Below are 27,486 nucleotides of genomic sequence, written 5' to 3'. Positions count from 1 at the left end.
ATATAAAATATAAATTCATCCAAAATCAAATCCTATGAAGAGTTATAACATACATGCGTGACATGCAAAATCACTTGTCATAATCTTGTCATTTGTTCAATTACAACTTTAGTGCTCCATACATATATTTACAATTATATAGTAAAAGACATTTAAAAAATGTGTCGTACGGTAGATAAAAGTTACACGTGAATCAGTGCAACACCGAATGTATTATATTACTACTATCGTGACGATATTAAGACTTGGGATAGTTTGTCAGTTTATAGTGACAAATAAAGCACGTAAATGACAAGAGAATTTAAATTTATAAAGCAAAAACGATGAGAATCGATCTGACATGTGTTTCACGCAATGTTATCTTTTTCACTGTTAATTGTACATATAACGTAATTGGAAATATCTCTTTCCAGATATCCTTGTTCTTAATTCACAATGATTAGAATTTTATTCTTACATTTACAACTGATACTTTATAATAATCAAAAAAATAAAATATCTCTTAATCACCTTAATATAAAATATGAACGTTATGTTATACACAAATCGTCGTAGACGTGCATCAAATGTCGTGTTCTATTCAAACAAATGTAAGTACGCGCTACACGTATAATTAATGAGCGACGAACAGAAAAGTGGATGTACGAATAATTAAGGAATAAATGAATGAAATTAGAATACGGATAGTGGTATTATGGTATGTAGCAACGTACCTCACTACTGGGTGCTTGGGGGGTACGGATGGGTCCATGGGGCTGAAATAACAAAACAAAGGCAGTTGCTAACAAACACTAAACATGATAAATTAATCAAATTGTCATATGTATAACAACCATCACCATCCTGTCACCTTTGCACATTGATTACGACACAGAAAGTTATGATGTGGTGAACTAAGAAAATTTTCTGATGGAAAATGGCATTTGATATTTTTTAAATTACATATAAAATTGTTTTTTTTTTCTATATATAAAAATAAACCAAAACACAATGTCGTGTAACAGTGAAGTTGCTGTGAAATCTCCTCACAAATATAAGCGTTTATTGTCTGAAGTAAGATATCATTTCTCGAAGAAATTGATTTATGCGACGACTCTTTTCCTAGAATAATTAATTTCTGATTCCTGGTACGGTTAAGGGATAAATTATGGCTGTGTTGCATAAATATATATATATATAAAGGGCTCAATTCACACATAACACATTCCTATCGAGTCACATGCACCACGAACGCTATAAGACATATTCTCGCACAGGCAAAATCGTTCCCTTCATGTAGGATTTAGAAATAAATTAATACAACATATACAAGACATTTTTGACATATTTATTAATGTGAAATTATTACTATTATTGCTCCTTAAAATTATTAAATAATATTTCTATCTTGTTTATATATTATAAGCTATTTACTGCCCTCCATAACGTAAGTCTAAATTAAAATTTCTAAGTTAGGGTTTTCTTTTTCTTTTTTTTTTTTAAATAATGGATTGACTATAATGAATTAAATATCCTAAGGATCCACTCTCGACACTTGGACGGGTACGTAGTTGGAGTGCAGCAAAGAGCGTGATCACTTAAAGACATGTTATATATATATTTTTTTTTTTTTTTTTGATATATATATATAATTTGCAAACGAATATCTTTTACTTCTTTTTTTTTATTTTTATTTTTTTATATATTTAATAATCGTCTCTCTTTTTCTCTCTCTCACACTCTCCCTCTCTCATTCTCTTCTCTAATTGCTCAATAATTTTTTTCTCTTTTTTCGCTGTTCTCATTCATGTACATTAGATTATTGGGTGATCTTAGATATTACACTTTATTAATTTTATAACTTTCTAATATCACTTATGTATCCAAATATCGATAAACATGAGAAATTAAAAAAAAAAAAAATAAAATAAAATAAACCCTAATAATGACAATTTTAAACATTTATTGGAAATCTCTATATCAAAATACTTAATATATCGGGATACATTAATTGTGCAATCTTACGAGACGTAAATAAAAAGTTAATTGGAAATATCTCATATTATACAATAGAAGTAAATATACGATTTTTTAAATATTCTTTATACAAAAGAATATTAAAAAAGAGACCATCAATATCTTAAAAGATCAGAGATGATAGGGTTTCTCTGATTTGCTGCAAGTAGGATAACATATTTTAAACAGCTCGAGGCCGCCACTCTGTAGGATACGCCATGATTCGTTAATAAACGTATAATAATAGTTATTTGCTTCATAAATGTAGATGCTATTTGCGTTGACCAGATATTATTAATAAATGCTACTGGCAATGACTGATGTGAAAGAATTAGTGCATTGATTTATCGTGTAACAAGATATTTGAAATACACAATATTATACAGGAAAAGGCACGTATCTGCGATATTGGGGTAATGTATGACCAAAATTTCCAAATTGATAGTATACACAAAGACAATATCTGTACTTAGTATTAAAATAAAACCAGATTACATTTAATCTTTACATTGACATTCTAAACAGCTACATTTACACTGTAAAGGGTTACACATGACTTTACTTCTGTACGTTTCATCAAAAATATGATATATAGATATAGGATTTTCTATGTCTATTAAAAAATATGTGTACTTTTGTGACGACATTCATTAAAGAGGAAATTTGGGTTAAAGTTATTATAGTTAATATAATTGGTTTTTTAAATATTAAATTGTACTAAGCACAGCATCGCTCTTCAAGAAATCGGCATAATTTATTTATATTGTTATACGAAAAGATTATTAAAGACATACGTGCTGCAATATTGCATATTTCTAATAATTAAATAATGATATAATGGTATAGAGTAAGATACATTAATCAATATACAAATAAATAAAGTACCAATTAACTATGGCCTGTTTTGTTCAAATAATGTTCGATTAAATATTGTATTTTCGATAATTTATACAATACAAATAAAAATTAATAAAATAAATTAAAGCAAGATAGGTAAAATTGAATTGCCATTCATTGCAATCAAATAGCATTCTAATCATAATATATTAGTCAGCTCTGAGATCAACGTCGGAATAGTATATTTAATTGCCAGTTTACAGAAATAAAGAATCGTTCTGATTTATTAATTAAACATATGAATACTTTTGTGTAATCTAGTTGCTATTTGTTTACAGAATTTCGACAATAAAAAATGTTTAATAAAAAATAAGTTATACGTTTTAATTAATCGCATTAAAAGACAAATATTTTAATAAAAAAAAAAAAAGATAAAGTGGAATGTCTGATATATTTTTTACATATCGCCGTGTTTGCCATTTTTGATTGAAATATATTTGTTTTTGACATTTAAGTCAGCTAATAATATTCAAATGTAAATGCAATTATTACACTGATATTAATTAGAAAACAAATATAAGAATTAATTTAAAAAAAAAAAACAATGTAAAAATATATTAAATTTTAAGACTCGTTTTTTTTTATTTATTAAATGTTGCAAATAGACAGAATGGACTAGCTCCTTTGCCGATTTAGATTCTTTCATATTCGTAAAGAAATACGTTATTACACCTTCAAAATTATCTATAAATAAAAAAAAAAAAGGTGTAAAGTTAAACAAAACGCTTTATGGAAGAAAATGTTGTAGCTATGTCGATATCTGTACATACAAGTGTATATGATAATAATATATGTATCCATTTATTTTAAAGGATATACTTCCTTAAAATTCGCTTTCGTGAAAGAATCAGTACAAGAAGCCAATGCTAAAAATTCTTTAAAATGTTACAAGAAAGTCAGACACTTATTCCACGCTATCTTTGGAAAAAGGAATCTATGTTGGATATTGTATAAGAAGAAAACAGTATACACGTTACACAGTAAAAGCATGAAATTAATAATCGTATACACTTATTAATAAATTTTTACACGTACTAGCTTTACTATTAAAACTGATAAAAAGAATAACTGATACCTTTGCTAGAAAACATATGTCTTAATTATTCTAATTTAGCCAAAATGTACACGTATATAATATGCAATTAAAAATTATTATTGTTACTTCTCTATGTAGCTTACTATGTTTCATATACAAAGAAAAATTACTTTATTAATTTTTTTTTATTGTTTTTTTTTTTTTTTAATTTCTTATTTAGATTTATCAATATATTGCTACGCCATATTTAAAATAAATATATTTAGCTCAGGTTTATCTTTATCTTTTACTTTTTCTACTTTCATATAAGTTATTAATAAATGTATACAATTACAAAAAAATTTACGCTTTCACTGTGACATATATACGCAGATATACATACATATATATTGTATATACATGGTATGTATAGCATACTACATCAAATTATATTTAGTCAAAGGTATTAATTATAATAGGTGGACAATATTACATTAATTATAAAATATGAAAATATATACATTAGAGAAGATATACTTTAATCATTTATAATAACAAAAAATGTATCAAGTACTGGATTTAATAGAATTTTTCCGTTTTAATTTTAAATGTAATTGTTATCCAACATATTTTCCTAAAAAAAAGAGAAAAAAAAAAAAAAAAAAGAAGGAAAGAAAAGTAAACTATAACGTTACAAGGTATATGATATTATTCTAGTCCTCATTGTAATTTAAGAAAAAGAAAAAAAAAAGAAAAGGAAATCGAAACGAAATAAAATAATACGTTCGTGGAAGATGTAATTGCCATGGCGCGATATATCTGCATGCGGCTCGCTCTCATTTCAGCTCGGGGGAAACAAGGCGAGACTTCCTTCTTCACTTAAAAAAATCTGTCAAAGTACGAACAATCATATGTACTCTATTATTTGTTAAACCGTCTAGTTCGTTCGTTAGTATTAGTATAACTATAACATTTTCCTCACACTCGAATTTTCTACCACTCATAATCGATCATTACGATCGAATATACACGTTTACGTTAGCAAGCATCTGATCGCTTATATCCTTTAAAGATTATAGTACAGCGAGAAAAAAACAAATACGAATAATATTAAAAAAAAGAAAAAAACAAGGAACATGTATATAAATGTTTTACTCTGATAAAATATGAATAACTAATTAAAGTTTAAAAAAAAAAAAAATAATAATCAAACAATTTGGAAGTAGTAAAAGTCTTCTGTGCTGGTTTATATGTATCGTTGATTTGCAAATAAAACTCATATCATCACATTTGCAAGATTATTAATTGCTACCTTTAATATAAAAAAATAATCTATGCCTGTCTATACTATCTATGCACGTAGATCCGTCGTTACATAAAAATATTTTAGCATTTAAACATAAGTGCTTGAAAGACACTTACTAAGTTCACACCTATCATTTAAATGGTTAGATACTTTACGTCGGAAGATTTCCGTTAATTGTCATTGCTCTTTGTAAAATAGCTCTCACATATATCCTTTACCGTTACTTTATACCGAAAGCAAGACGAGTAAGCTAAAATAGCTTTTGCGGTGTGAAAAGTGGTACAAAAATATAAAGAAGATATCAGGATTTTTTCCTCAGACGAACGACGTAAAGTATGCATACGCGGTTACAGGCAGGCTGAATTAGGAAAGGCACAGATCAGTGCTACATCTAAGTGCGTAAAGGCGATTTCCTGGTTCATGATTTCAGGAAGACATTTTGTTCTATTTAATTATTATATTACCGAGCATACATATACACATGTACATATGTATGCTCGAAGATGACGCACAATAATCGACATGTAAAAGTTCTTAAAAAAGTAATTTACACTCAATCTTGAAAAACCACAGAATAACGGAGCTAAAAGTTCTTTCGTTTGAGATTGTACGCATCACACAATATCCATTGAGCAGTTGAGTAATAATAAATAGACTTTATCTCCTTTTTTATCCAGCTCGAGTCAACATGCGTTAGTTACGCATCGAGCGTGCTGTATCATGACACGTCGGCACATCGGTTGTGTTAAAACCCATGTCTGTATGGCCTTTCGCTTGTCGGTACTCGAGAGATGAAGCTTATATGGTTCATGGCCTGCAGCATATAATATATACCAGTATGAATTGATAATAGAATGTCAGAATCATTCTGATGCACCAATGGCTATGGATGCTGTCAATTTGCACACTTCTGTATAATTATTCTGTATTCTGTACTATGTCGGAACGATGAGTACAGTGACCATATCATGAAAGTGAAAGAATGTTATACCAATTGTTTACTATGATCTGTATACTCTCGTTATTCTGCAGTCTTCCATCCTCAGCTCCAAGTACTTATGTACGTGTATGCGCTGTCATTTTGCATTTTAATGTGCGATACCCATATATGTATGCACATATATGGATACATATATATTTATATATATATAATAAATCAAAGATATGCCTCGCTACATTTGAGTGAGAAAAAGGGATGCACAATGAGTATGCGAGGTGGCCTGAGTTAAGCCAAGCAGTGTGTATTATTTTCATTGGCTGTCAAGACAGTTTCTTAAGCGCGAATCTTACAACACTATATTTTACAATATATATAAATTTAATCTATTATGTGATAAATAAATAAGTAAAAATAAAATGCTGCATATATATTTTTTTTCATTATACAGAACGCATGTAGAACGAAAATATATCTACTCAAAATTCAGCTAAAAGGGGTACAATCTGTCAAGCCAATGTTTGGGAAAAAAAAATTAAAAAATACAATCAATACAGATAGGTGAAAATACGCGATAACGCTTGAGGATGAAAATGGTATTATAAATAAAACTACGAAATAAAATGCATAAGCTACATGTTTTGCGGCTTTCACTGATAATGGTCGCTGCTGGCTCATCGAATTTGTAATGAATATAGACGTCACATATTTCTTTATAATATGTAAATATATCGACGTATAGAATTTTCAGAATTACATAGTCATTGTGCATCCTTAAAAACAAAAACGTCATTTGCATGCAAATAATAAATACAATTTATCACACTAGATCACAATATGAGATATATTCAAATATATTAAAATCTCAACACTTAAATGCTTAAAATGCTAAGCATGCACTGAGGATTCACTGCAAAGCTGTGATGTTTATGCTAGAGCTCTCAGTCTGTACTTGTAACCGGATAATTAGATAACGCGGCGGCATGAAATTATTAAATAGATGTTTACTGCTTGATATACATATATGACGTAAAATAAATTAATACACATATATGAATGTATAATGAAATAAAACTAAGATAATGGAAAAGATAAAAAATTTTTGTTTTACGTTTAATGTTATTAGATATTTAATATTCATAAATTTTCTTTCTCATAGATATGAAGAGATAACTGGCTTATATTGTAAAATACGTAAAAAAAAAAAAACAAAAAAAATTCGTAAATGTATAGTAGTAATATTACAATCATACAAATTATTAGCATGCTGTCAAATATCGGTATCGTTAAATATATATTCAATCAATTTTAAAACTTACCGTTTGGAGAACTTCGAGGACAATTTCGAGAAGAAGGACGGTCTTGCTAATGGGCTAATTGCATTCGTGTCCTGCGTTTGTGTGTGACCCTAAAAACACGTTTGTATTAATCTTTAATGAAATAAATAATTTTTTTTAATTGTAATGTACAATTAATAATTACCGTGTCTTATCTTTAAAAAGCCGCGTTATTATTGCCGCTTTATCGCGATGTAAATTAGATGAAACGGTGATTTAATCATGCACTCTTTTGAACGGTTCGGAAGTTAAAGTAAATTAAGTGATATTAATTAGTCCGGAGGTTTTTCCGTGCCGAGATTCCGATCAAACGTTCGTGAAGTAACACGAGTACAGTTGAGGAAAGTTCAACGATGTCTATGCGAGGTGGCACTGCCGCAGGTGCCATCTGTGATCGAGTCAGGAGCTAAAGTTGCATATTACCCGATGATAAGATCTCTGTTTTATAATTTCTGTTACCATTGGGTAATGTGCAACTTATTGACTTCGAACTCCTTGCTCACTCATGCATTCTGTTACTTCTTGAACGTTTTGGCTCGAATCTCGCTAACGAGGGTTTTTTTTATAACAGCTCAGCTGATCGCGCATTCTCTCGTTTGGCTCACTTGTTGCCGCGAGAGTAATAACTTGAAAACCGAAAAAAAAGGAATACAATTGATGTCCGAATGCATAATTAAATATTTTAAAGCAATGAGAGGTATGCTAAGGTACTGTTTTTATTCCTACGATTACATTATTGTACTCACCTGAGTGTGATTTCGCTGTGCTCTATTTTGGCCAGAATGGAACGTACTGCGACTCGGAACATTCCGTGGAAATGCTGGCGTAGTGGTTGTCGCCAGTCTGTTGCTTGTGCATACACCCAAACTATTAACAGGTAACAATTTGTTTTAATACAGGTTGCAGTCACATGATAAATATAGAGGCCAATTTATCAGCATTTTTAGCACACTATAACGAATTGCGGAAAGTATATGCTCGCAGTAAATACATATACTATCTATGTATATTATTAATTATCACCCATCCAGATCAAGTAAAGCTGGCATCGAGATGTAAAGAGGATGTTAAGTAGATAAAATTAGTTGCTTAACTGCTATATTTCTGGAGATATTGTAAAAATTCAACGCGCAAGCAATGCCATACAAATTAAGCGTAATGAATGGGGAATTAATAAAGCGATACTGATAAGAAAAATTAATTAATTACTAATAAAAAGTATTTAATATGTTATTATTTAATTTGACATAGTCTACTGTAAACTGTATATGCATCAAAATTAAATTGTTTCATTAATTGTTTTTTTTTTAAGAGATACAGGAATTGTACGGTAATTAAAAAAAATTATGATTGTAAATTACGTTAATCGGATTTCGGAAAAGTATCAAAAATCTCGTTCATATATAAATAATTATTAGAAAATGTTTCTTTAATAAAAAGAATTATATCATGCTGTTATATACTACAATATAGTATTATTATAACATCGACGTATTAAGTTTATCAATCAAAAGTCATATAAAAATCTCTAAGTGAATGAAATGTAACCATGTCGAAATTGTATCATGAATCGTAATGAGATGATTATACTATGATGGAACCTAATGATTTTTATATATATGAAATGAGAAGCAATAAAGCCACTACAGAAACCTGAGAGTTTATCATGCAAACGCAAAGAAGAAAGTAAAGAAAGAGAAGAGCATAAAAAAAAAAAAAGAAAGAAATAGGAGAAGAGAATTAAAAAGCAATGAGAGAATGACCAGAAACTATCCTAGAGAATCCTACGTCGACAATTGAATAAATGAAGAAGTTCAAAAGTCCAAAAAGATATGCGCTGTGACTTTTGACTTTTTGAGCAATGAGCCTTCTCATTATTCGCTCCAGTTAAATTTATGAAAAAATCCTATGATTATAAAAGAGACCTAATTACCCTAAGAAAGTTAGTGGCCTAAGAAAGAAGTAACGAAATGAAAGAACGAATGTACTGGAAATATGTATATGTATATATATTTAAATAATATATATACGTATAAATATATTTAAAAAATAGTATGCAGGAATGTATGCAGGTCTTTCGGTTTTTGTATTAGGCATCGGGGGCCTGTACCTCTGCCTAAGGGGGTCAGCAGTGGCGAGTAAGGAGTTGTGGGCGTTGCGTGGTTGAGGGTCCAGTAGTGAATGGTCGCTGGGGGGTACACCACTTGAGGAACGGTGACTTGCGCTGATGCTCGCAGACTTGGTGTGACCCCGCGTTGGTCTAGTGCCCTCGCCCAGGCTGTGCACAAAACTAATCAGCAAATTGCCGAATCTTATGTTCCACGATTTACTTCTTTTTTTTTTTTTTATGTAATAAGAAGCAGAAAATGTTTTTTTGAATCACACAAAACGAGGCGAGATTTAAGATTTATAAAGTTCTAGATATTAAAGATAATTAATTACGTATCTATACACGATGCGATTTAGTTTTTCAACAAGTTGATTCTTGTAATATTATTTAAAAAAATAAAAATAAAGAAATACATGTATATGTGTAACATACATACATACGTATATATCTCACATATATCTTTATAGAAATGTACGTTTTCTAACAAAAATTCGTTGATAAGGAATTTAAAAGGAAATCGTAAGGATAGAAAAGGAGAATGAGAACACTAACTGCTGCGGCTAATGTAACTTCGCGAAATATTCGTATGATAAAAGAACAGAATATGACGCTACAACATAAGGATGAAAAAATGTATGATGATGTTAATGTATGTGTCTAAACCTTTTCGACTAGATATATAATTAAGATAACAGAGTTATACACGTAGATGCGACTGTGATCTGATATCATTTCAGCAAGCGTCTGTACATGTTACATCGGACTGTTCGTTCGATACATCTGTCAAGCTATAAAGAAAGTGATATCGCAATGAACGATTGGCAGGCAGCAGCCAGCATGCTAGAGCAATGCAACAAACAAATGAATTCCCCGCGATTTTTAATGACAGACTTCATTATTACTCATTCAATTATTATTAAGTCGTTTCTCGAGTAATGGTTTAGTGTACTTTGCACACGTAAATAATCAGTCGTCTACAGTTAGTGAAAGTAAAAGTGTTAAGTCGATAGAAAACGTCACACAAAACGCACTAATATTCCTATTTTACCTCTAACTTTATATAATTAACGAGATACTGGACCATAATTTAATTTACGAATATAAATTGATAATAGAAAAATTCAAGTAATTCGCAAGGGATAAAAATTAAATACATGTCCAATACCTCATATATAAAATATGTATCGAGTAGTCGGAAGATTTAAGTAGAATATCAGAAATCCTCGTATCGCTAGATTTATTTTCTAATTATATTCGTATCCTGTTTTTATCCAAATATAGATCACATGTCCCGGATAAGAATAATTGGAATTTACTATACCTGGGTACTTCGTTGGTTCTTTCTGTAGATGATGATGATGTTTTCGCTTGATCATAGGAGATGGTGCTACGTCGACCAACAGAACCAGGAGCAGGTGAGGTAAGAGGCCGACCACCACCTACTCCTGCGTTCATCGTGTTACTCTTGCCTACTCTTGCTTTACCACCAGGACTTGTGCCCACGCCTAGAATGAACATTGTCACTGCAAGTTTTATTAGATATGGTTCAACACAAAACAAAAAGCAACATACTTTAAATTATAACAAACAGAAACAGATTGAAACTGAGCTGCCACGTGAAATGTCTAACCTGCTCCCATATTAAAGAACAAACATAGAATAATGTAATCAACTGTCCCTTTCTCGTACAAATGAATACATTATAAAAACCATGATAAATGATCAGAGTTTAGGGATACAGGTGCATGATAGTAATAAAATTAATGACAATATGATGCGTTCAATGTTACAAACATATGAGAAAATACGCATAATAAATTGAAATGTATTATTAGAATTTTTAATAATGATTGTGATGATAAAATTTATGAGCAAATACGAAATAATACAAATAACACCATTAACACACATTAGAAACTAATGTATATTCAATAAATTAATTATTAAACTGCTGCAACCTCATCCAAAGCAACCTTATCCAAAGACTTTGCTCAAGCATCATGAAAAAAATATAACTCGACAAAAAATCGAATATTTTGTAAAATAAATTTTTATCACAAAACGTTGTTCAAGGATTAAGCATAACAACTCACTAGTATCTAATTGCCCAGGTGGTTGACTATTTTTGGGTGCTGAGGGCCGGCTTGCAGAAACGCGAGCACTATTTTCTTTGATCGTGGCTGCGTCTACGGTATTTTGTCGTTTAAAATTACTACCTCCACTTCCAGTCACAGTTGCGCCAGTTACTGCAGTCGCGTGATTGTGATTCGTTGCGTTACCTGGACTGGGTGCGCCTCCTAATAAAAAAAAAAAAATTATATAACACATATCCTCTATTTTTACATTTAAAATACCTTTAAATACAAAATTTACATTAAAATACATAAAAAATAGCTGTTATTTATCTTCGAAATACAAAAAATATATAACTTGTATAAAATTCACAATTCCTGATTACAAAGAATACAGATATCTTACCCAAGTTTTAGTAACTATCCTTATCCGCTTGTTTTTTTGACGATAAAATTTAAACTGCCACATTGCATTAAAAATTATAGTTTAACAAGTAGAAATTTTACACTTACGCAGAGTTTCACCACCAGACGAGGCTCGTCTACTGGGTTTTGGATTACTAGCGGAAATACTTCTGTGAACACCTCTGTGAGATGGACTCTGTACTGCACCACCTGTTCCTCCACTGCTTCCTCCTCCACCACCTGAACTAACTTGAGGTGGAATGTTACGCAGTGACAATGAACTACCTGATCGTGATCCGTCGCTTTCAGGCTATACAAAAAAAAAAAAAAAAAATGGAAATAAAAGGAAAATTATTTGTATGTTACTTAGTTTTAATCTTACGTTAATTTTTATGCATTGTACTTACATCTGTTGTCTTTCTGCCTAATAGAAGATAAGTGGCGAATACATCGTCATATTTCGCTTGTCCTAAAGAATCCTCTATTTCGCTTCGAGTATATCCCATACTGGCTAAGGCCTCTGAAATAAAAATGCGTGGCGGCATAGTCACATCCATTAAAGTTAAAACAACTTTTTTACAACACTCATGATTCTAAATTTTACAAATACAAAAAAAAAATAAAAAAAACTGCACTACATATTATAATAGATATTATGTAACATTTAAAAATTAGAATATTATATTCTTAATTTGACCTTAGTTTGATTGTATCATCTTTATGGTGTTTCCATTTAACACTCTTAAAAATATGCATTTAAGAAATGTAAGTTTAGTTCAATATTAATATTAGTATTAATCTTATTTTTGCATGCAATACGTCCTTTTTTTTCAGAAAGCAGAATACAACAAATACATACACGTAATTATAAATATATCAGACTAAATAAGAACTTTAAAAATAAGCTATAAAATGTTTTCACGCTGTGCATAAAAAATGTGCACTTACAAATCTCTTACTTAATATAATTTAGTAAAACATTATCTCAAATTATACATGTCTTAAAGACTACATTCAGTTTTCTAATTGAAAACTGTAATGCAGTGTTGTAAGTAATATTAAGTAAGACTGTCTGATATATTTCGATAATATATTATTAGTAATTACATTGCACAATTTTCTAGCTAAAAGAAACACTCCAAGATGTGAACATTCTTCTTAAAAAAAGAAAAAAAAAACTACATAAAAATTCCAGGATGTTAAAACAGCATTACAAAACCATAGTAGTTTCAAGATATTGGAGAAAGTGGAAGTTAATCTTTATTATTAATCTCGCGTAGAGTAGAATGTTCACATCTTGGAGTGTAACATTAAACATAAAAACGGTAAGTAGTAAGTGTTATGTACATACTGGCAGACTCACCTATCCTCTTGTGATCTCTGTAATCAGGTTCAGGTTCTAAGTACGGTTTTAATTCGTCATCTTCGTATCCCGTATTCATCCACTTATCCTTCATTATGTTCTAAAATAATAAATTTTATTAAATTCTGTCAAACATAATTTACGTGTAATTAAAAAGACTCGTAAAATTAAACAGTAATACGATAACAATTAATATTTTAACTAATAAAAAGACAAAAAAAAATTTAATAGAATTTAATTTAAATCTGATCGTCACGTACCTCTAATGAAGCTCTCTTCGTTGGATTGAGCACCAAGAATTTCTTAAGAAGATTTTCACAGTCCGTAGACATATAAAACGGAATTCTATATTTTCCCCTTAATACCCTTTCCCTCAATTCCCTTAACGTCGAACCATCGAAAGGCAGTGAGCCGGATACCAATGTGTACAGGATTACACCTAACGACCATACGTCTACTTCCGGACCATCGTACTTTTTTCCTGTAAACAAGAAATCGCACAAATAAATTTGAAGCTCAGACATTGCGAACCCGCACAAGTTATTTCGAGAGAATACCTTGAAAAAGTTCTGGCGCGGCATACGGCGGTGAGCCACAAAATGTGTCTAACTTGTTACCGGGTGTAAATTCATTGCTAAAACCGAAATCAGCGATCTTAATATTCATTTCACTATCGAGCAACAGATTTTCGGCTTTTAAGTCTCTATGAATGATCTTCTTTTGATGGCAGTATTGCACAGCAGAAACGATCTGCCTGAACTTCGCTCTGGCCTCTTTCTCTTTCATCCGCCCGTGCAGAACCAGGTAGTCGAAGACTTCGCCACCACTGGCGTACTCCATTACTAGGTACAGTGTCTTTTCAGTTTCGATCACTTGGAACAATTTCACTATATTTGGATGGTCAAGCATCTTCATTATCCTGACTTCTCGGAATAGCTGTAATTTACCAGATGCATCAGCATGAATCAACATATTTACATTGATGACAAGCACGGTATAATTTAAAGTTATTTTTCTTTTTTTCTGTTAAAGTATGTTAATGCTAAATGACTCAACCGATGATAAATTTTCTCATGAAAACATTAGCACGAAAAGTTAATACAACTAAAGTCTTGACTTTATGACTAATAATGAAAAAATATAATATAATAACGACGTAGCATTACCTTTTGAAGACTACCAGGATTCAATTGAGTCTTATCGATGATCTTGATGGCTACTTCCTTCCCCGTGGGCACATGCTTAGCAAGCTTTACTTTGGCAAAGTTGCCTTTGCCAATAGTCTTCAGTAATTTGTACTTGCCGATATGAGGTTCCTCGGAGGTTCGACTCCTTGAGGAGAGTCGACCTCCGCTACTCGACACCCCTACGCCATCCCCCGTCTGTAACACATAAAAATTACGATTAATGAGCAAAAAAAAAAATAAATTACACGAATCTACAAATATAACGCTGTCGCTAAATTGCTATACGCATAATAACCATTTCTGAATCGTAAAAAATAATATACATTTTTGTTCTGTAAAAAAAAAAAAAAAAAAAAACGTGAGTATTAATTTTTATTAAATCTTACGATAATTTTCGCCGGCATTGCTAAACGATTTCGAGCAAGAGCGCGTAATTAAATTAAAAGATATAGCAGATTACGTAATACAATATGAATTCGATATAGCCGGTGGAAAATATTGCAAACGCTACACGTACCGAGCATGCTAATTTATTTCAAGAAACGAGAGAACGCCGTGTAAAGTTGCGTCGTAAATAGCCAACTATTTCAGAAACTTAGGCCGCATCTCTGAGAGCGCAGCGTTTTAAGTCGCGGAATGGGGCAGGGGAAATACGGGGCAAACGCTCGTTAAGAGCTCGGCGTGCATTCCTCGAGAATGCCACATCGCGGATCTTTCCCTCCCCGCGCAATGCCGCATTTATTTACGCATATCTACATGCCTCCACGGCCGCACTTGACTCTTCCAGGCACGGCGGCCATTGTCAATGGAATTAATTATAACTCGTTAAAGTGCACGAGATACGGATTGTTCCGACTGAACCACACCGGACTCTCCTATATTAATCGCAAGGATAACCGCTGCGCCAAGTCGACGCTGCGCGCGTGCAATTTTTTAATTTCTTATCAACGTATCTCTAATAAAGGTAAGAGGGAAAGAGAGAGAGAAAAAAAAACAGCAGAATTAACATGACAAGCATTTATGCAGAAGTGTCATTTCAATGCATTAATGCTTACGACCAGTCAGATACATGCCTTTATAAAACAATCAAGGATTTAGAATAAAAGAAATTACTTATTTGTAATTAAAAAAAATATATATACATATATGATATAAAGCGAGCGAGATAACGAGTTTTAAAATAAATTAAAGTAAATAAAATAACAAATTAATAATTATATTTGCAGAATTTTTGATTTTTTACCCGCAGAAGGCTACGCGTGACCATCTTCCGCGAAACGGCGGTGGTCGCTGCTTTAGAGGCCGCCAGTTTGATTGTTTGCTAGTCCCAGCAAGTTAATACACGGCGGATCGATGACGGATCCGACGATAAATCGCTTACTCGTCCTCGCGTATACGCGATTTAGACGATCTGCAGATTGTTCGATTTGTCTGTCCGCCGATGTCGGACGAACGCACAGAAAAGGTCCGATGCGGAAGGATGGATCACGGATTTTTCGGTTTCGCCTTTTGATATTTCAGTGGCCGCCTCACTCCACATGTTGACGTCACGATTTGCGAATCGCGCAATCCCTTCTTCCGATCCTCCGTTTCATTGACAAACGGATTAACTTTCAGTCCTGAAATTTCGTTTAACGGCCGTGATTTTCTGCGATCAAGTACCACTGCTCCTGTGGCCGATCGTTTTGGAAAGTCGAGCGATGAGTCAACCTGCGAAGCGTATCACCACGCTGGTTCATTTTAACGAAACACGATGTCGTAAAAAATCACCATTATATCACGACGAAATAAACCGATCATCGTGTCAACTATTATATCATTTGTCGCTAGACGAACATTTTAATCGCTGGAAAAATAAATGAGGAATAATCCCTTAACTTCGCGATTTAAAAAGACAGATTGATGACGCTTGGATTACATTTTTCAATTAACAAATCACGTTAGACATCCCTTGTACTAATATTGATAATCGTAAATTATGAATTTACTCTTTAAATAATGTTCGTATTTTATTACTGCGGTCTGCATTTCTCAAATTTGTCTTCGGAGAACTTTGTTTCTCCTGCGAGACGTAACTTTGCGAAATGTGACAATAGCTTCTGAGAAGCTCCGTTTGAATGAATAACAGCTTAGATGTGGATGCACAGATCGCTTCTGATGTTTGCTAATGAGTTTCAAATTCGATCGCGATCAAATTCAAGAATATTTCAGCGAAGCCAGGTCGCACCACGTACGTTATTTTTTTTTTTAGACGTCACTGACTAAACTAATCGCTATCTTGTCAATTTTCGGTGAACGATAGGTAGATAGAACGTCAGCGACACCATTCCTCCCTCTCGTCTAACATTGATCCATCGGTTTATTTTATCGCGATAACTCACTGGCAATTAATCGAAGCACAATCACAAATTAGTTATAAAGTACACGTCAGGGAAATTTCTTGAGAAACTATCGAGATTAGGAATCCGACAGAAGCTTCGATGCCTTGCGACGAATCGACGGCTCTTCATTTGCTTCCGTTAAGAGTTCTCAAAGCGTATGTCAAGGGCAGAGACGATGTCACTGTTCGGAAATCTCTTGCTCGCCTATTGCAATCAAATGTCAGTACTTGACGAAGAAAAGCAAGTGAGAAAAGGAAAAAAAAAAACTGCAATAAGAAAATGGAGAAACGCGCGAAACGAATGCTTTGCACATCGACAACGACCGTACGCGACTGCCTTTTCCCTTTTCCACCCTCGAAACGAGCCACCCTCGGAGAAGAGACCACACAACCGAGGGATGCGAAAGCAGAATCAATACACGGCGCCGCCGCCACCCCTGGTGGAAACGTGCGAGCGAACCACCCTTGAATGCCTAGCCTCGACGTCGTTCACCCACCCCTTTCGGCCACCCTCTCCTCGATGGAGGAACGCATGCGTGGCAGAAAGTGGGAACCAACAACACATGTTTGTTCCGTGTTCTACCCTTTTAGTGGAGGGTTCTACTATAGATAACAGAGAGTTTCAGACTGGTCAGCTGATCGGATCGAATATCGCACAGCGCAGGCATCGACGTGTCCCTAGAGAAAGTACTTCAAATTCTTAAGATCGGTTAAAAAATATAAAACTATTTCCCTATAATTTTCGAAACTACAAAAATTCATAACATTTGATAAGAAGTAAAATTAGCACATTATTTTATAAAAAAAAAAAAAAAAAGAAAAAACCTATCGAAGAAAGATGCTTTAATTCTAAGATACTGCATCGCGACGATGACGCACACAACTGTGGGATGTAAAGTGTGGGATGCCACATCTTTATCTTTATCATCCTCCTACCTAGCAACCAGTTTTCGCCTCGTCAGCTGCTCGACTAAACTACTAGTACGAACACCGAGAAGATTATCGCAACAAAGTTCAACGCTATATGCAGGTACTGTGAAGTATAATATGCTAAAATAAGGTTGACAAAATCATTATATAATACCTTACGTCACTAGCTTTTTATTTAATATTAAAAAACGTTCATAATTATAAAGAGTTAAAAAGTATTTTTTTGATTGGAACAGTATCGATCTTAATATTGCGGCAATCAAAAAAAAAAAAAAAAAAATTATATAAACAATTAAACAACGATTTTCTTATTCTCGTGCTGCGAGAGCATTGATTTCTTTTCCCGTTAGATACTTAGACGAGGGTGTTCGAGAATCGGTATGAAGGGAATAAAATCGAAATTTCTGAAAGAAGCAACAGCGAGACAGAAAGAGAGCTTCGGCTTCTATCAGCTGATCAATCGACCGAGAAAGTAACGATGAGAGGAAGAGCTGCGGACATCCACTTCACGCAAAAGGTAGATAAGAATAGATCTAAGTTGACGCGAATTCTCGTCGAAAAATAGAATCGCACACACGTGAAGTAGTTAATAAATTATGGAACACTGTTTAAGTGTTCGGTTAAATAAAAAAAAAAAAATGTCAGCAGAGTAATTACCGCGTAAATTCCGAATTTTTAATTTGCACATTGTAATTGGAAATTATCCGAGAAAGATTTTTCCGTTTTAAATTAGCCGTTGGTTTCGATAAAACTTACAATGTTTGTATAAATGAAAACTGCTGACGCTAGGAAATTCGAAAATTATGATTTATATTTCCACGAAACGGCAAGGAAAACGTGAAATAGCGAGCTACATGACGTGAAACAAAGCCGACACTTCCGCTATCGCGTGATACATTTAAAATTTGTTTTACGGCGCGACACAAAAAGTTGATATGGATGTAAAATAAAGTCCCGCTCCAGATATATTACCGAGCCATCGAGTCCAGGACGTATGATATTAAAAGCTATGACATCCGCCGTTTTATATTGACGTATATGTATAAAGAAGCTCTATTGGGAAAATTATCTATTGCCATCTTCGATACTTTCCATTGAACGAAAGAGAAACATGTTCGAATTGTCACGGTAGTTAAATTATATTAATCGAACACGTTCTCTTAAATTTATTCCATTTATAACGTTTATTTAAAAACAAATAAATACTCGCGAACAAGCTTTCACGGTTTGCGGCTGAAAAAAAGAGTTCTATATATTTTATTTTCGCTCGTACACATTTTTCGTTGCTAAATAATTTTTTAAAGATAAAAAAAAAATTTTTTCCAAGACACGTTGAATGCGGAATAGTACGCGGAATTAATTAGTATTGACAGGTTCGCGCGATCGTGGCAACCGAATGGCGCTTCGACGAAGCGGGGAAATCACTCGGATTATTTCAGGTCGAACGAATGAGCCGCGGACGAGTCGTACGTGTGACGTAAGTATGGAAGTGCATTTACGTTGTCACTCGTTTGCGCTCGATTCATTAGCGAGGGTGTCACCATCGTCGATATGTGCACGTGCATGGCCGATCGTAAAGTTTCTGCGCGCGAATGCAAGTCATTTTCAATGTTTCCATCTCGCGCTTACGTTCGTGACTTTGTTCACCTTTTAGACATTCAGCACTCTGAACGATATTTCACCTAGATTCTTAATAATTTCACTAATTATCGTCGGATAATCTTCGGCAAAGCTACAACTGCGTAATACCGTATACAGTATAATTATTCTACGATAGACATCGAAAAATAATCCTCTTTTTTTTTTCTCCTTCTTAAACCAGATGAAAATCATCTTGTCGATAAGATAACGATAAACCTGTCTGACGTCATGAGTGGTACCGCTGCAATCGACGCCTATACATAAAATATATATACGTTAAATATCTACCTCCTTCTCGCTCTGAATACTCTTCTGCATGTCTGTCAACGGTTTGAGCGGGATGGACGTTGCGTTGTTCTGCTGTTGCGGTGACTGATGACGCTGATGATCCTTCTTAGCGACTATCGGCCGGACGATCGCGTGCGTTTGCGGCATCCTGGATTGCACTCTCATCTCCGCCTCTTGTCCGCGCCGCGTATCCGAAGCGGTCCTGGACAACTTAACGGTGGGTTTCTTTGGCGTGATACCGGCGTTTCCGGTGGAGTTCCGCGTCGCATCCCCACGGTGCAGCATCGAGGTCCTTTTTTTATTTTCGTCGACGTTTCATTACGATTCGTTCGTCATAATTTTCTCCTCCCTCGCAACCGTACCATGTTTCACGGTACCGTATATCATGAATGATTAAACTGATAATTAATAATAAGTTCTAACGCGACAGATTTAATTCGCGAGAATTCATTTACGTTTAATTGCTTGGAATTCAGAAAAATATTATCTCGGTATTGTTATCGGGGCGAGATCGCGCGAGACGTTATTATTAATTATCGTGATCTGTGCGTGATGTATGTGAGCTGTGTACAATGGCACACCCCCAGTGTATTTGTTCGTCGAAACATCTGTCGTCGCGAACACGTACCACTTCTCTGATCTCGCTCGGTTAGGTGTGTAATTACGATAAACCGGCCGACGGGAAGTCACCGAGTGAATCGCTACGCGGCGATTGCGACATTGCGTAAACTAAATACCAATTGTATCGAGGAAAGGGAGACACGCGTGGGTGTAAACGGACAGGCAATTGTGCGAATCAGGCATGTGGGTAATCGGTCCAGAGACGAGAAGGATTAAGAGGAGGTAGGACGGCGATTTCCTCAATTATCACTAAGGCTGTCGTCGTGTAAGTGTGAACATGCGCGAGTATTCGTACGTGTAAGCGTTCTCAGATACTCGATTGATCGAAATACCGATGGGCTCAATCAAACTTCGACGGCAATTAATACGAAGGCTGAAATTATGATACGTGGGTGAGTGACATTAAATTTTTTTTAAATTAATCTTTTTAATTGAAATGAAGGTAAATTGATTTTATTCGTTATCAGAATCGATAATTTTGTTATTTCACGGCAAAATTGATGATATTTGATTGATTGATAAATCTAAATAGGCGGTGTTTAATTTAGCGAGCATTTCTTCAAATAGAGATCTTTTTAATAATGCATCACGGATGCTATCTTTAAATTAAGAAATAAGGAAAGAAGACATAAGGTCGGATCGTGCGAATAGTGTCTTCGGTGCGAGAGAAGTTTCGACGATAGTGTCAATGAGCGTATGAATTATGTGGATGACTGATGTATAACGTAGGACAGAGTGCGTATTTTACCCTTCGGCCTCATCGTCGGTGACGTTACGTAGCAAATCTTCGTGTTCCTTGTATCGTAGCTGGACTTCCGCTCCAAAATCCGAGCTGATCTCCAATTGATGCGCCCTCGCGGCGATCGTACCCATCTCGATGGCTTTAACTTGCTGCTCTAATCGTTGCAGCATGTCGGTGCTCTCCATCGACGTCGCGCCCGTCGATGCCGTACGCTGCTGCTTCAGAATCAAATCGAGACTGAGCGGCGCCTTAGGCTCCGCTGACAGCGGGCCAAAGGGTGCCAGTTCCGCCCTTTGATGAACGGACGGAAGTCCGAGTGGTTGAATAATCTTCGACTCGTTGAAGGCTCTCAATTTCTCCTCCAGATTCGCGTCCATGCTCGTATCGCTGAGCAGCCTCTTTACGGTAACGGGAGTACGGCCGTAGATCGGACTTGTGGAAGCGATCTCCTTGGGTCTGCCTGGACTCAAACCGCCGGCCCTCTTTTCAACCACTTGCAAACCTTTGGCGTCCTCCACCAATTCCCATTGTTTCAAACCTTCCAAGGGCGCGAGCGGGGCCGATAATCGTTTCGACATGCCCATCGGGTTCGATTCGTTAGCCGCTTGTCGATTCACCTGGCGCACTGTCCTTTCCCCGGACGACGGCATCAGGAACTTTCGTGGACCTACCTGCGTCCGAATCAGGCTTCTACTGGCCTGCGTTCGTACAAACGGGTTCTCTCGATCGTCCATCATCGAGAGATCTCACGTGGAAACGAAGCCGGGTACTGTTTCGCCGTTTCTCGGTCTCCTCTCGATCTCGTCTTCGTGAGACGATCTTTGGATAACGTATTGGCCGCTGACAAACCTTCAACATCGATTCAATAGCCGAACTGGTCAACGACGCCGCACAGCAAACCTAGCCTGACTCTGTCAAGAAGAAGACTCGTGTTTTTCTTTTTTAAGAGTGACGTCGGCGAACACTGCGACGATTATCACCAAACACATTACACAGAACCCAGAACCTGATAACGAATCACGATCCAGTCGGCCGATTCTCTCTCTCTCTCTCGCTCTCTGCTATTTCCATTCGATTCACAATCACATGTATCAATAAGCGAACAAGCGGCACGGGTATAGGCTTTTTTTTTTTGTAGATGAAGGAACAAAGCTTTATTGAACGGCGGCACTGTATTGGCTATTTTTACAATCGAAATGTTGTACACGATAAAGCGGATACGTGGGAAAAATCGTAATTTCGGGAATTGCCGCAGTTTAATGTAAATAGACAATGAATAAAGCTTGCAGACCCGTGAACATGCGTATGTCCTTATCTATGACTCAAATATATAATTACATAATGGCTTTTGACTGAGCGAAATTAATTCGTCAAGTCGAATGCGTCAGCGTCAGAAAGTTATTATACATTTTGTGTAAAAAATATTTAAATGTTAGAGAATTATTTAATAGTTTGTGACGAAAATTTTTTTTAACGATCTACTAATATCTGAACGAACAATTAATTAATTATCAGTTTTCTTTTTTACATTCTATCCTAATTTTTTAATAAAATAGCTAGAGAAATAAACGAATATAAACGAACCAGCAATTTTTGTGCTCTATGTGCGGTACTTTGATTCGTTCTCTTAGGTGAAGCAGCCAGCCGGAAATTTGTTCCGAGATTGAAACGAGACGAAGTCTAAAAAAGGGGTGACCTCCCTCGAGAGATAGAAGAGTAGGGAAGCAATTTTGCCAATGGAAAATTGAACGTGCTATTTCGAATATTTGCACGATAAAAGACTTACGGCAATTTGGAAGAGATTCGATAACAAAACGGCCGGTGATAAGTTGTGTTGGTAAAATTGTTTCAAAAGACTAGACTAATTGACACTTCGATCGATCCTCATGAATCTTGTATTGTTAAAACTTTAATATTCTAAGCGAAGATTTTACGAGAGAATTAATTTCCGTCATCTTTATTAACTCATAATGTACTTACAAATGTCGCACTGCGATGAAGATTAAAAGATTAAAAGACGAGATAACAATATCTTTTTGATTGCAGATATTTAAAGATAAACGGGTTTTATTAAAAAAAAAATAAAATAAAATAAAACTAATATTTAATAAAAAAATAAATAACGTGTGATAAATTTATATTTCCTTTCAACAGGTATTGATTGAACCAACTAGCTTCGTAGAACTGAAGTTTCCGATTACTCATCAAGGCGATATCACAGTATACGCGAACAATTCGTCGAGAAATGTCGAAGGAAACTTGTCGAAGAGAATTTGTCGAATGACCGTATCGACGCCAAAGACCGACACTGTTTTTCAACGAGGCGATAGAGCCATAAATCGTGAACAAACGAGATAGAGTACGGAGATTAAGAAGATTTATTGATCAGAGAGATTATATAGGGTGTCTCAGATCACTCGCAGTCGCTCTCCGAGTCTGTAGGAAGCTCTATAAACTGTTGTTCGTTTAAAAACAATCGGTGAAGCTCAAAAAATGCTTAATAAACTTTAATTCTTTACTATTTATCGTCTAATAAATCAATATTTTAATATCACCAATATTATTTCCTAAGAAATTGTAATATTACCGAATGTCAATTAAAGAATTTCTGAATTGAGAGAATATGTAGAGAAATCCTGTACATTTCTACGGTAGATTTGTGTCGTAAGGAGTTTAAAAAAAATTTTTCCCCATTAATGTTGAGAGAGTTCCGACGAAGCATTATTGTTTGAAATACAGTGTAATCATCGCGACCTAAAGGTGTTCTTAATAAAGAGGCCTGATGTAAATCTGCCTTTGTACTTATTAATTGCCGTAGGAACGTTCAATAATAATGCGAGATTCCCATTGTTGCGCAGAAGTAACTTCGTAACAGCAATCATTTCTCTTCCCGCGATTAAAAGGCGATTGAATTATAAAGATTTTTCCGGGTGATTGCAAATGGAAGTTTTCGACAAGCCCTCGCCCACACGAGATCCTTGTATCATTCAGTTTACGTAGTGGTTATGTAAAAAATATATAATTAAGTAGTTCTTTTTTTTTTTATTCAATAATGCACGGCAGTACGAAATGGATTTTTTTTTCGAGATCAAAAATTAGCTTAACGATAGGATGTAAATTTTTCCACTAATTTCGATTATACGCGTTATCAATTGCATGTCATACGTGTAATGTCGTTCACACGCGTCACAACACGAATTTACGTCTACGCGAATTGGTTTTCGTTCAAGTGTAACACACAAAAACTCACTCGATTTTTTATATTCTTTCTCTTGAGCGTTGATCTCGAAAGAAAGGAGAAAAAAATTAATAAGCGAAAAGGCGAAAGAAAGGCGGCGTCAAGGCTGCGTGGACAACGGCCGGCTATGACTAACTAGGTCCATTTCTCGAAAGGCGATGATAAGAGCTTGGAGTCGACTAAACTCGACTTCGTTACATCGTTTATCAGCGGTAGATGCTGATAAGCGATAGCGTGTCTATCTAACATTCTGATGATCGTCCCATCGAAAATCTTTCAATATCGTACGCACAAAATCGTGAAACGATAAAGTATACTGAGCGATGCACGTTTTACTAAAGTGTACAAGTGGCGGAAATTATTACCGACTTTTCGGATGGCATTGCGAATTATCAAGACCACAAAATATGCGTTAGTGACAAGTGACAACATCGTGAAACGTAAATAATTTCGCGGTTTCTATATACAGAAGCGTTTCTACGTTATCGAAATTATAAAAAATCCAATTTAATCAAGTGAAACAAGTCGTCACGTTACAGAAATGATTAACTGTCAACTGAGAAGTGTCCTTATCTTTAAAAAAGAAAAGTCCCCGAAATAAAGTCACGAAATAACAAAGATAAGTTGTTGCAATAAATAATACGCATCGGTTTCATGATAAATTTAAAATCCTAAAGAGAACTGCATATAAATCATTTTCTATTGTTTGGAAATCGACGTTTCTTACGGTGTTACTTTAAAACACTTGCCGACACGGCCGTAACGAAATTCGTTGCGTAACTCTTTAAATGGAGTTAAAAGGAATGGGAAATAGAAACGTGAACTTTGCATATACATATATGTACATACACGTCGTTTAATAGGCATAGATGCGTGCAGATTAACCGAGTCACTTAAATCGCGTACGTTCTTCGTTTACTTAATAAGATTAAATACGCGTAATTTGTGCTTCTTCGCGACTTCATTTACTTGTTTCGTAACTACTGCTACGCCACAATCGTAGCATTTAGAATCTTTTAAGACTCGACGCAGCCTGCAAATCTGCGAATATATACAAATATTATATTTCACGTTTCACGAGTTTATTCCAATACTAAATATATAAAAAATTCTTCAGCATTAATTTGCGAACGTTTCGTAAATAAAAAGAAATCTATTTAGTGTATGAAATAATATGTTCCATCTCGCGAGTAAAACCAGCAACCTGGCGTTTCCGAATCGTGTCGTAAAGCACGTTTAGAAGTATTTTGGGCGCCCGCCAGATTTTCGTTGGGATACGTAATGTCAGTGTCACCACGTCATAAACAAATAGGTAAGAAAGTAGAAGTCATTAATCATTAGGTGACAGCATTATGACATTATGGCCTGACCCGTGATAAGTAGAAACCGCACTATTCTGTCTTGCTGAAACGCTTAAGGACGCTCATTTTTACGGACACGCTACCAAAATAGCACGTAAAAAAAAAAATAAATTCTAATTTGCGTAACATGCGTGTATCCCGAACTTGATATACGATGAAGCTACAGTCAATGCAGAAAATCACACGGGTTTATTTCAAATTATTAACAGCAAAACGGAGTCGCGATACATCTTAAGATCATGTTTCGGTAACACAGTGAAAAAATTATATTTTAAGTGTTTTTTTTTTCTTTTCAGTTTATCAGTTGTCTTCTCCGCTGCTGTGTTAATTGATAAATTTGTCTAGTACTGCGGTGCATGTGCGATAAAAAAAAAAAATTGTACGCGTACGTACTGGCGTGTCGGTGCGATACCGCATTGTTCGAAACTTTTGCGTGCGACACGCGATGCACCGACATGCTGTCGCGCCGTAGCATACCGGCGAAGGACTTCGTTAGAGGGCTGCAGAAAAACCGTCGGAACGATCGGCCTCGTCAGCAAATGAGGATTTGCGGTCGAGAAAGCAGGAGTATGACGCGGTCGAGCGCGAGTCAAGAACGATCGAGACGTACTTTATACGCCGATGACAAACTTCGTCATGTAAATTAATGAATACGTTCCAGTAAAGTGCATGAATAATTAAAAAAAAAAATTGTTGCGACGAAAACGTGGACGTCGCATATTAAAAATTTATCGACGAGATTCACCTTCGATGGGAAACGAGAGGGATTATTTCCAACCTGATTCTTTAAAGTTTCAGATAGACTGCCGGACCCACTACGATTTGCCGTGCAATATTTTTACATTGCTGTACGTCGTCGAGATAATGTATACTAGGAAAAGAAAGGCGAAGAAAAATTAATGGATTACTTTCTCAGAAGAACGCGATGGTTAAACGAAATAACACGCGGGACATCCGAGTGATCGTTCTTTTGTTACCAGATAAAAAAAAAAAAAAAAGAAAAATGTGCGCTGAAAGCAGGGAAGAATCGCGTTGTCCATTTACACACGCGAAGGATGCACTTCCTCGAAACACCTACGTTCTTTCGCGATAACCACCGCCTCTCGGCAGTATCCTTTATGGAGCGAGACGTAACACTCGACAAGGTGTATCCATCGTCGTCGCGCGGCACTCGGTTATGTTAGAGAACCCGGATGGAACGTCTTTATTTCCGGTAGCGCGCTGCCGCCAAGCCACCAAGGCGGAGGAAACGAGCTCTAAAAGCGTCCACGAAGGCTAAATATACGGATAAAAGAATGGCCGGCCATCAATCCCTAAGCGAGCACCACGATCTCGTTAACGAGGAACATCGGGGCAAGAGAAGAATCTTCTAATTGTAACAGATTACGCAACCACGCTCATCTAATAACAGTTTTATTTCGAAATCGGTAGCTCCTCCCTGTTTGCGTCATATTTCGATAACAGAACGTAGCGAATTAGTATTTTTAATTGGACAAATGTTAAGAAAATCCCAGCCTTTTAACAGTAATCTCCGCGTATTTATTTATTCGAACGGTTTTTCGCGTTTGTCAATTTAAAAGGTTTAGTCTTCATTTAATTTAGTTGAATGAAATGTAATGCCGATAAATACCGCATCGATAAATCCACATTCGTTCAAAATA

At 35.0% G+C, this 27,486-nt stretch overlaps 1 protein-coding gene across 9 annotated transcripts in view; it reads right to left on the bottom strand.

Annotated features, from left to right (window-relative positions):
- Positions 1 to 27,486, bottom strand: part of LOC139106426 (serine/threonine-protein kinase MARK2) — a 53,536-nt gene that overhangs the window by 4,166 nt on the left and 21,884 nt on the right. For 2 of the 9 annotated variants that reach the window (XM_070663196.1, XM_070663195.1), the window contains 12 exons: positions 14,604 to 14,819; positions 13,995 to 14,373; positions 13,698 to 13,918; positions 13,426 to 13,537; positions 12,482 to 12,594; positions 12,183 to 12,384; positions 11,691 to 11,894; positions 10,919 to 11,120; positions 9,598 to 9,765; positions 8,234 to 8,354; positions 7,470 to 7,558; positions 714 to 755 (listed from right to left, as the gene is read on the bottom strand). In XM_070663196.1, coding sequence (XP_070519297.1) covers positions 714 to 755; positions 7,470 to 7,558; positions 8,234 to 8,354; positions 9,598 to 9,765; positions 10,919 to 11,120; positions 11,691 to 11,894; positions 12,183 to 12,384; positions 12,482 to 12,594; positions 13,426 to 13,537; positions 13,698 to 13,918; positions 13,995 to 14,373; positions 14,604 to 14,819 — 2,069 coding nt within the window. Of the gene's footprint in view, positions 1 to 713; positions 756 to 1,588; positions 6,028 to 7,469; positions 7,559 to 8,233; positions 8,355 to 9,597; positions 9,766 to 10,918; positions 11,121 to 11,690; positions 11,895 to 12,182; positions 12,385 to 12,481; positions 12,595 to 13,425; positions 13,538 to 13,697; positions 13,919 to 13,994; positions 14,374 to 14,603; positions 14,820 to 19,863; positions 20,156 to 21,232; positions 25,570 to 27,486 lie in introns of those variants that run through there. The other 7 variants (XM_070663187.1, XM_070663188.1, XM_070663190.1 and 4 more) reach the window with 7 other exon arrangements.

Source organism: Cardiocondyla obscurior, linkage group LG11, assembly GCF_019399895.1.
Source record: "Cardiocondyla obscurior isolate alpha-2009 linkage group LG11, Cobs3.1, whole genome shotgun sequence".
Lineage (NCBI taxonomy): Eukaryota > Metazoa > Arthropoda > Insecta > Hymenoptera > Formicidae > Cardiocondyla > Cardiocondyla obscurior.
The sequence above is the reverse complement of the archived record's forward strand: the minus strand, read 5'-3'. Positions and strand labels throughout refer to the sequence as shown.